General features: G+C 43.7%; 1 protein-coding gene across 1 annotated transcript; it reads left to right on the plus strand.

Moving 5' to 3' along the window:
* Positions 1-8714: 8714 nt before the first annotated feature.
* LOC116401601 (G-protein coupled receptor 183-like) lies at positions 8715-10325 on the plus strand. Its single transcript, XM_031880079.1, has 3 exons — positions 8715-9075; positions 9501-10015; positions 10098-10325. Exons 1-3 carry the CDS (start codon positions 8715-8717, stop codon positions 10323-10325), a joined length of 1104 nt encoding a protein of 367 aa, XP_031735939.1.
* Positions 10326-11782: the final 1457 nt, after the last annotated feature.

Genomic DNA, 11782 nt, shown 5'->3' on the forward strand with positions numbered 1-11782 from the left:
CCCCCCCCCCCCCCCCCCACCACCCCCCCCCCCCCCCCCCCCCCCCGCTTTGTCCCCCTCTCTTCTCCCCTTAGCGATGGTCAGCCTGTAAAACCAGGATGTGTTGGCACCTTTATGATATAAATACGCACACACCCTGGGCATAAGAAAGCTGTCAACAGAACATTTGTTTTCCATTTTTCACCACCCAAAGCACTTCAAGCTGAGGGGTGAGGGGGAAAAAAGGAGACAAGGCGTTAAAAATGTACCGCAACACTAACTATTTTGCCCCTTGGTGGATGTGGGTGCTTGAACAGATGGGGCTCCAATTGGTTTGCTTTTTTATTCAGTGCAACAGGGTCGTCAGAAATTTCCATTCAGTAAGCTCTCACCTCCACACATGCTCGATTGCGGTTGGCAGATGCAGATTGAAGGCATAAACGCGCACGCAGTACATTCACACGTGCTTAATTATGTGTGCTGACACCCCTACACACACACACGCACACACACAAACACACACATAGCAGCTGCTATTGCCGTTCTCTCTCAGTGCCCATTCATCACTTAACTTTGTGCTGATTGAAAAACACAAGTGCATGTCAAGTGAACTGAAAGACAAGGGATGTCAGAGGTGCGTGAGCTGACCCACGCATGCCAGTAAGCTGTGATGAATGCCCCCCCCCCCAAATCCACCCTACCGTAAATAGATCAAAGCACATCTGTTTCTGTGTCCAGCAGCCACACATCTATAATTGCGAACTGGCCTTAATGGCTCAGAGCGACCCGTCAGATGCTAAGCAGTTTGGACACAGGAGATGCTGAAGCATATGAGCGGAGCGCAACCATCGGTAATCGCCGGACAGGGAATTCTCTGGAGCCACGGTGGCGGCTGTCTTGGTCTCTAGCGGACTGAAATAGATATCACAACTTCAGCCCAGGGACGGAGGCCCCCAAGGGGCCCGGAGCTGACCACACAGCTGGGATTGCGGAGAAGGGGTTGATCAGTGGTCAGAGGCAGGGGACACCACTGGGATCAGAGGTGGGGTGTGGAGAAGAAGTTGGTTTAAGGTTTAGAGAAACGTTATGGCTGGTTGGTGACAGTGTATTCACAGAATTTAAGAAAGTGATTCACCCTAAAAGGTGTTGTTTTTTGGGCAAAAGAGAGAATGCAGAGCAGTTGATGGTTTCGGCTGAACGTGGTAAAGCTCTGAGTGAGGAGAGAAGCCTCAAGTTGGCCAGTTGTCACAGTGTGACACTGATTCGGCCTAATGAGCGTAGTGCTGTCACCACACATCTGCCTCTCATTCACTTGTAGGATCTGGCACACTCAAGACCTGCTGGAGTCACCGCTAGATGCTGGAACTGGAGACTCCACCATCTCACTGCAATCGGCCCCGGCTGCCAGGATTACAAGGAGGAGAGCAAAATAACTTATACTTGTACCACGGAATCAAACATAACAACAGCGCGCACACATTTTGAGTCGGCCCACTTAAAAAGGACAAGGCCTGACAAGAATTCTTAAGTTGGCAAGCAGTAAAAAAGTTTGATTGACGAAAGAATGTTGATTTTTATCGAAATATAAAATTGTAACAATGACTTGTCTGCCGTCACTTATGTATTCAAAAAGGTGCTGAGACTTTTATATTTTGTATTTACTGGTGTTTGTTTGCTTATGATTGCAAACAAATCATATTATTCATTGTAGAAAAAAAAGATCTTCATTTATTATCTTCTTCATGACTCACATAAACCTAATTTTTAAATGAGTGTGACTTTCTAGCATGTCACTATCACATGATGGGTAAATTCTGTCTCAAACAATATAGGTATCCCTACAATTGTTTATGATAACAAATGCCACACTGTCTTCGACTTGCTCAATATGATCCAGCAGATGAAGCTGTTACAGTAATGGAATTGGAGCACATGCGGTAGATACTGTTGATCGGAAGAGACAACGAGACAACGAGGATGACCGTATGTCCCGCATGTGATGATGATTAGGTCGTGGTGTCTCTGATCTGCATTGGACAGCAGTCCTCCCCATCTGTCCTGACTCTGAAGGCGTCTGCGTAGACGGAGCAGCCACTCAGAAATTCCTCATGGGCATCCTCCTGGAAAATAGCACAAAGGTTTACCAAACATCATTGTGGCGGTGGCACCAATTATTGTTAATATACATCAAATAGCCTCGGCCGAGTCCGAGGAGCGGACTGATCACTCCAATGACGGCAACTGTCAGTCTGCGCCCGAATGAAGAGAGCTGTTGAAATAATTAGTCCATGCCCTGTGAATAAAACAATAATACAACAGCGGAGATGACATCCAAAATATGCACATAGTCTCAGATGACCTGAAAACCTGCCGGGGCACGGACCGCCGAACAAGGCCTCGTCTTCAGCCGGTGGCCACAGATGAATGCAGGCTTTGTTTTAAGTGCTCTATGTACATGTTGGGGTAACGTTAGTGAAGGGGAACAGCGACAGGAAAACGCAGCAGTCGTTGGGACAGCGTTTGTTCGACCTTATGTACATGAGTTTTGACGTGTGCACACATTTGCTGCAGTGTACATTTGCATTTCAGGTTTTATTAGATTTGAAAACAGGTACCGTGTCGTTTTTTAAAAAGATTTACACATTTCTTCATCACCAAATCATATCAGAGAGAGCAAAAGAAGCAAGAACAACAGGTCATATATGTATATGTGCAGTTAAACCTGAAAAGAAAAATAAATTTAAGAGAAATATGAAAAATAAGAAAATAAAAAACACCAGCAAAGAAGGTCAAAGGTCAGCGCTCAGAACTAGAGGGACTGTTTTGCTGCAGATCCTGAAGATGGTGCTGCTCAGCTGCATTTCTCAAATCATTTTAGCAGAAGTATACAGACAAAACCGCATTGCATTGAAAGACAGTCATGTGAGACCTCCTCACTTCAGGTTTCAGATCCAGTATCCGTGCTGCTGACCAAGTCACTAAATCCCTACCAGCCCCAGGGGAGCGGCACTGTAGCTGACCTCTGACCTGTGATTCACCTATGGAGGGGAGTGGGCTAATTGTCCAGATGATCATTGATGTCTCACTTTTTGTTTGCTCAATTGACTGAAACCATTTAAGATGAAGTCAATCAAACTACAAGAAGTCATGTGTGTGTGTCTGTGGACTGGTTTGTGTTCAATTTCAGCTCAGAATACACCATTGCATTTGCATGTGTTTGTCTTGTAAATGAACTGTGCATGTGGGATTCTGATTATTTATCAAATAATATCAACATTTTTTTTTCTCACTAAATATTCCCAGCTACTGTAGCTCTACAGAAGTTAATCAGTTAATCAATTGTGCTCAGCAAACAACTAACCTAAAACAGTAGAGCATAGACGAATTACTAGCAAATTACTGGTAATTCCAAGTGAATTGTATGGCCACTGCACTTACACAATAAGAGGCATGATGAGTGAAAACAACATTGAAGGCTTTAAGGAATAACTTTTTGAGTTCTGCGTACTCTTTATGGTTTCAATGTACTTTAAAGCTACTGCTGTACAACATGATTAAATGACAGTACCATGTTTTGGTTTCCAGCAGTGATGTTACCTTCAATGCTTTCTTTTCAGAATTGGGCCTTCACATCTTGATGTCTATTTCACTGTGCTGCTGCATCGGGTTTTTTGTCTGAAGCTCCAACAAAACTTTTTCATGCTCCTAAAACCCGGGAACAAGTTCTGAGCTAGCAAAAGAATTATCAGACCACTTCAACTTTTTCAGGTTATAACAATCAACGATTCCTCGACATGTGGCCAATCAGAGCTTACCATCTGCAGTTGCTGTAGTGAGTTGTGTACGTATGTGTATGTAAGTTTATGTACCGCAAGGCTTTTCCTAAATGTGGGAGCAAGGTGGAGATCGCGGCTTGTTCATGAGTGTGAAGTCACGAGCAGTTCAAACGGACACCAGGCACGATGAGCAGGCGTGTGTTTTTAGCACAACCAGCCACACTAGTGTCAACACCGTGACATGTTAGATTAGGAGAGGCTCGCCATGAACGAAAGGGACTGTGGACTGTGGCTTTAAAACGCTATCCATGCACACCTGTGACAGCGTGAAATGTCGGGCCCTTCACACGCACACAGCCTCAGTCAGCACGAGAGCACTTGTATCTTCATTTACATTCATTTTTAGGTAAGGCAAGCCGAGCGAAGCGGCGTACTTGTCTCTGTGAAGCGAAGGGTCTAAATAGTGTTTTGGTTGAAAACCACACAAGAGCTCGTCAGTGGCGACGGTGACAAGCGGGGACGCAAAGTGTGAACGAGGAGAGAGTGTGGAGCAGGGGACATGGATTCTGAGCGGGGCAGGCGGTGGCTGATGCAGGGGGGGTGGAGGGGGGTGGTGGTGATGATGAGAACGGACACGAGCCACATGAGGCCCCCTGACAACGCAGGAGTCCCCCTGCGGTATGTCCAGCAGTCTACTTATGCACACACACACACACACACACACACACACAGATGCATAAACGCACACAAGCACGCAGTTTTAACACCACCACACTGACTTTGTAAAATAGAAATATTAAATAACAAGAGTAAAACAAACTAAAACATTTTTTTTAAAACCGAAACATTTTGCTCAAATTAATTTCGTCCTTTAATTTGAATGGCACTGCATTATTTTCTGTTTCTGATTCGTAGTGATTGCACCCCCTCTAGTGGCTTTATGCAATAATAGCAGTCAACATTTATAGCAGCCTGCATTGCAACTGAACTCACAAATATACTGCATGTCTATGTGTAAAAAAATCCCCATTACTTAACAGTGATTGTCCATCAGAACACTGCTTTTGTTCAGCTGCTGACTGGGTCGACAGCAGCACGGCTAAGTTGGTCCGATAAAGCAGACTAGAAGTTAGACCGCGTGGGGGGAAGGTTTCACACACAATTCATTTTGGCAGCGAAAAACATCCTAAATTTGGTTAGGCATCGTTTGTGGAACCACGCTGGCTGTTCCGCACGCGTCGAGGACACCAGAAGTCATTCCCAGTTTGCCTCACCAACACACCGCTGGTCTCCCCCCCCCCCCACCACAAGGGGTGCCTTTAAAACGATATGCCTTCTGGGGTGTTCTTTTATGGGGCTGCAGTCGCAACCATTGACTATTGTATAATTCTCTTTAAATCAGTTTGCCCCCCCCCCCCCCCTTTTTTTTGAGCCCACCCCTGACTTAACAACCAGAAAAAGGTCACATTTCTGAGAAGTGACTTCCATGCATGTTCCATGCTGGGTCGTCACTTTCAATTTCCTAAGACCTTTCATGTCACACACCCATCAACCCAGAGAACTGCTACACACCGTGTGCACCATTTCCACAGTGCTGGTGTGATCTATGAAGTAGAATACTGTAAATCAAAAAGTGACCTATTCTAAGCAGTCACTTTGACTAGATTACATTTAGGTGCAAAGTTGATCCAAAAAGAGAGGCACCGTTGCGATTTCAAGCTTTCGGATTAACTTTAAAACTGTCAACAGGAGCAGGTTTGCACATGTTTGAGATGAATAGAGAGGTAAAAGTCATTGATGCAGCTCTTAATTACATTGCTTGTTTTGACTCGTGAAAACTCAAAGGGCATGCATGAGCAGAAGTGATCATCTCCTTCTTTCCATGTCCTCCCGCTGTATTTAACACTGAGAACCCCCCCCTCCCCAGGACACCTAGCGAGCGCTCAACAAACGACGTGTCTTTCCCTTTTTCCAGCACACGAGATGTTTAACTCTGCGCACACAATTAATGGAGCATGAAATGCATGCCTGAAGTGCAGCAGGCTCCTAACCTGCAGGTGACATGAAGCTCTTATTGTGACCTAACTGAGCTGTATTATAACCGCATTTGACTGGTGACAATTAGTGACCTTTTGCCTTTCCAGCAGCCATCCATTTCAATTACACCAACCTGGAGAGCTCTGGTGGGCGAGCGAGATGAGATACTGTAGCCAGTGTACTACTACTACTACTGTACTGATATTGTTAGCTTGGCCACTGTACTGTACCATTAGTCTTACAATAATTTGATATGATTTAGCACACCGTTGGACCTCATGTCGTATCACATTTGTATTTTGATTGAGGGTTTAAGTGACAATAATGGTTATTATTTTTGGCTCTTATGTTCTTTGAAAGGTCGTGGCAATGTGAACTCTTACAAGGGCTCTTTCTTTTTTTTCTCCTTTATTAGACAGATAACAGTATAGAGACAAACTGAAAACAGGGACAGAGAGAGAGGGGTATGACATGCAACAAATGTCCAAAGGCCAGTATCAAATCCCCGGACCGTGAGTTAATATGGTATGCACTTTCAGCATTTGGCTACCAAGATGCTCCACAAATGATCTTTTATAAAATGCTAGCTTTCAATGTCTATCATAGAAAATGATAATCATCTCAGGCTATCACTGAGATAAATTTGATGAAGAATGATGAGTGAGAATCTGCAAACTGAGAAGGTTTTGTTTGCTGAAGTGATGCTGCTGCAGCTTACTTTGCCACATCTTTATAAACGCCATAACTATTCTCAGAATTTAACCAGTTTTTTTTTTCAGTTGGGATTGTTCACGTTTTAAATTATTTCAGCAGGTTGGTGGTTGAGCTGTATGTAGAGGTGAAATTCTTCAAACTGTTAGTGATTCATTCACACATCACATGTTTTTTTTGGTTGTGTAATTGTTGTACAAGCACCAGCAACACTTCCGTTTCCTTCTATATTTTACAACAGCTCCACTTCAGGCCTGCATGCCTTCACCTCAGCTACGTTGAGTTCAAACTTGAGAAACCTCAGAGGCAGGAAGGTATTATAAAACCTCACGCTTAATCACTTCATCTAACCTTTCTCAAAAATACGCTGCACCCGGTGCAAGCGGTAGTGCAAATATGTGCACTCTTTCATTGAACTCCAGCTAGACCAAAGCGACCAAACTGAAATGGATACTTCATGCATGCAGAGAAGCGACATTAACGCAAACAGTACTCGCTTACTTTATCTCTCTCTCTCTCTCTCTCTCTCTCTCTCTCTCTCTAACACACACTGAAAGCACTGTGTAGCACTCTTGTTTTAACCACATTGTGGGAATGTGAGGTTTGTGCCCTTAGTCCCATAGTGGGGACTCACATTCTATTTGGGACAAAAAGTGGGTACCCAAAATGTTAACCATCAATATTTACAGGTGATACTTTCCTTTAGACTTACAGTTAGTGTTGTACACCTAAGTCTCACAAAATGTAACCTATGTCAGCCTACTTAATGGTGCAAGATTGGGAGCATTTCAAATGCTTCTCAGTGGCTCGCAACTCATTGGTGCTAACAGTGCAAACAACGGAAGGCAGCGCTAACAGCGTTTACCTGAGAACCACAGGGTCGGCACCACGTCTTCGCGACGACCCTGTCTGTCGGGACGACGTTATAAGCTGTAAACACCGTACCAGCGCAGTGCAGAGCGGCGGTGATGAGCTAGCCAGAGGGGCACGCTCACATGCACGAACATGCACTTAAAGTACACACGGCCAGCCCGGCTATGTCAACAAAGCAAGGAGAAAGTCTGATAACAGCACACACACAGAGAGAGACTTCATTCTCTTCTCAGGTAAACATTACTCCACTATATCTTTACAGATAATAGTTGTTTGCTGCTATATAATTTAATGCGCTAAATGTCCCTTTTCTGCTTCTTTAACTAACGTAACTACTTATTTAGCGTTACAAATGTAGGCTACTTATTTTAAATCAAACCACAATATTTTCCAAAGTGTACACAAGGAGTTTTATTGCCTAAACCTAAACAAGTACACCTAAAATCTAAGTAAACCTACGTTGGAAGTTTATTTTGGAAAGACGCTGTAATGAGCGAAAGCTGACACATACAACGCTGATGCTAGAATGGAACTGAGAGTGTCATAGTTTGAGACGTAGGGCCACTGGGAGTGAGAACGTGTTGGCCAAGACGGAACAGTACGATACGGTAGAAATGTCTATGTCATACATGTATACCTTTATACATGCAGATGCACCAATCATTATTTGTGTAGGAGCTTCGAAAGAGTTTTGTGCAACTCATCAAATGTCCTTAACAGGTGACTGAGATATACATTTTATAATTAACATTCATATCAATATTATTGTGTACTTTTGTATATTGATGCTTTGGCAACATTTCTGAAAATGTCATGTCAATAAAGCACATTGAATTGAGAGAGAGAGAGAGAGAGAGAGAGAGAGAGAGAGAGAGAGAGAGAGGTCAAATTAACATTTTAGTGAAAATCACAAAATGTTCTATCTTCATTTAGTTATCATGCTATTAAAATTGAGGGGACTATAGATCACATTTATTTCAAAATTGTCAATGTAAAGCTATAAAACAGTCTGCCACGCACAGTGCATAGAGATCTTCAAACTACTGGGGTTTCAGTAAGACAGACATATGATGTCAAAAAGGAGAGGTGGGATTTGAACACTGCTTCCAACCTTTTCAGAGGCATTTCAAGTAACACAGCTCAATTTCCAACCACAACCAGCAGACTCAGGAGTGTAAACAGTAAATCAGCTGGGGAACCGTATCTCTTGTTGTAAGTACTATACATATGTATTATCTTTATCTACTGTATAGCTCAGTTTTCCTTTGTTTATTGTTCCTTTGCTTATGCACTCTTGTCTTCTGCTTTTTGATTTATGATTTTCACACTTTTCTCAAAATGACAGGTGAGATGGCGTTTGAAAATATCACCCCGGACTCAGCCGAAAACCCTCCAAACCAGAGCAGCTGCGATGTGTTTGTCTACCAGAGGTCTGCCGTGGTGCTCTTCCCAATTTTCTACTCTGTGGTTTTCATTATCAGTGCTTGCGGCAACAGCTTGGTCCTCTACGTGATCTGCCAGAGGAAGCAGAAGTTCAACTCCACCTCTGTCTATCTGGTCAACCTCGCGTTGTCCGACGCCCTGTTCACACTGGCGCTGCCTGGGCGAATTATTTACTACATCCGCCACTTTGACTGGCCCTTTGGTGACCTCCTCTGCAGACTGACAACGCTCCTCTTCTTTGCAAATACATATGCAGGTAATATTGGTTCTGTTGCCAATAAGGCTCCAGGAGTGTGTTTTTACACTTTGTAAACATATGCTACCACATCTCCATGTTCAGACTTTATTTTTCCACGTTTAACTTTATGTGAGAGAGACATAAGCATTTACATAGGAGAAAAAAAACAGTATACGATTAAGAGTTCATTCAAAATTTGCATCCAACCTTCATATACTTCCAAGTATATGAAGTGTAAAAAGTTTGTTGACCATTTCAATTATTAAAATGGGACCAGTATGGTGGAAACACCTTCTACATAGTCATGGATGCGCAGCCCATTTGGTCAACATTCATGATCTCTACTTTTGGTTATTATCTGTGGAATTATGTATTTCTTTTGCCATCCTGCCCTGCATGCGTTAAGCAGAAACTACATTGCGTATCCATCATATTTCCACCAGGTATTGGCTTCATGACCTGCATCAGTCTGGATCGATACCTGGCCATGGTGCATCCACACCGGCTGCAGTGTTTGCGAAGCGTGAGGGTGGTTCGCAGGGTCTCCTGCGTGGTCTGGGCCCTGGTCTCCCTGCAGGTGGCCCCCCTGCTGTTCCGCAGCATGCTGCGCGAGCACCAGGGGAGGCGAACCTGCATGGAGTACTTCAACTTTGAGGGCTCCCGCTTCACACCTTATCTCCTGCTCCTGGCCTGCGCCGTCTCCTTCTGCTGTCCGCTCGCCGTCATCGCCGGCTGCTACGCCAAGATCAACCTGAAGCTGCGAGCCGCGGCCAAGCAGAACTCAATGACCGGTCGATCAAGGAGGAATCACAGGGTCAACACCATCATTCTCCTCATCCTCCTCACTTTTATCGCGTGCTTCAGCCCTTACCACCTCAACGTCATGCAGTTTATGTCCAGAAAGATACACCATCAGGCAACGTGCGAGGAACTGAGGGCCTTTAAGGTGTCCTTACAGGTAGGACCGGTGCTCCTTTGTTTGATTGTCGAACCATACCCCGTCAATTTTTACTCCTTATGATATACCCTCTCCCTTGCAGATCACAGTTTCGCTCATGAACTTCAACTGCTGCTTGGACCCAGTCATCTACTTCTTTGCCATTAAGACCTACAAGAAGCGGGTGCTGAGCCTGTTCAAGGACTATCTGTATACTTCCGCCGCCTCCTCCAAAATGACAGCTGAGAACAGCAGCACAACACCTGAGAGAAACCACAGCTCAGCTTTACAGGAGATACACAACCAGTGTCACAGAGAAGACCTACATTAAGGCCTATTTTAGTCCCTCTGTCTGTGGAAATGACAAGTCTTTCACTTGAGCTATTGTGGCATGTTCATATGCAGTGGGTAAACATTAAAATGCAACATCAAATTTGCTAAAAATAACAAACAAAAGTGTTAATAACAATGATGTTTGGTTGATAACATTGTGTGATTTATTCTTCTACATCTATTATATTTCTGTTTTTACATTATATCGTATTGCTTTTCTTGTTAACATGCGTCTGTGATACAGTGTCATAAAGTAATGTAAAAATGAATTCTGCTTGAATCAGTGTAAGGGGGAGGAAACGTCCTCACTGTCCCAAATAAGCTTTTTTCTGTAACATTTTTTGTGGTCATTAATGCAGTACAACTTTCGCTTCCTTTTTGTAGAGAAACACATATGCGGACCAAGTCGTGTGTAAGTGGGTAGTTAGTTTATTATTGGACACCGAAGCTGCTAATAAATACATCTGTAATGTGTGCTCTGTTATTACTAAAAAACTTGTTTCCTATGGTCCCCATAGCTACATATAATGCAAGAAAGTTGGGTATGCCAAAATGAAACCATGTCACATATCTCTCTTTCATACCCACATCTGAGTTCTGTGTGGGAGTGCGTAGATGAGCATTGTCACCGCTTCCTCACCCACCTTTCCTGCTCCCCCTCACGGGCCTCATTCCAGCTGGGTTCCACATCTTGTGGTCGGGCTGCTGCTTGTGTGTGTGTCTGACAAATTTAAGCAGTTGCACTCTCTCTGTTTGTAACGCAGAGTGCCATATTTAAATTTAACCTTTAACATTTCCTGCGTATTTGGAAATGCTGCCCTGTGATTTTGCATAGAAAGTAATTCACGGCACAAATTGTGTCATGAAGGGGTTGTATTGGTTTGAATGATTACTGATGCGTTTCGATGTTATTGTACATGATGTATTTGTCAAGACACAGAATACACAAACAAGTATTATGACAAATTATATAAATTATTCTTATAGGGTCTCTGAAAGTCAGTTATTGTGTCGGTGCAACCCACGGCACCGGGGGTCTGATCCCAAGGGACCGACCGACTGCCCCTCCGGAACACCAATTTTACACAGGTTAGACAGGCCGTGGCAGAGACGCCATATACGGTAGCCCCGCCCTAAAGCATACTCTGCTTTATGGTCTATTTGACTCTAAATGGACCATCATTTACTAAATGAACATCATGCTGTATTGAAGAAGACTTGAAACTAGAGATTGAGACCATAAACTCATGTTTACAATGTTTACTGAGGAAATAAATCAAGAGAGAAGTAGAGTCATTTTCTCATAGACTTCTATATATTTCTCTTCAACAACCCAAGGAGTCGCAGATTAAACGGACATTGGCTTCACTTTTCAGAACCCGAGGTTGCTGCCTGATCTCAGTTGCTCTGACGCCATGAACATGTAGGCAACGATAACCTCACGAGAAAGGAGCG

The sequence above is a fragment of the Anarrhichthys ocellatus genome, unplaced genomic scaffold, assembly GCF_004355925.1.
Source record: "Anarrhichthys ocellatus isolate YVR2014 unplaced genomic scaffold, GSC_Weel_1.0 scaffold557, whole genome shotgun sequence".
Taxonomy (NCBI): Eukaryota; Metazoa; Chordata; class Actinopteri; order Perciformes; family Anarhichadidae; genus Anarrhichthys; species Anarrhichthys ocellatus.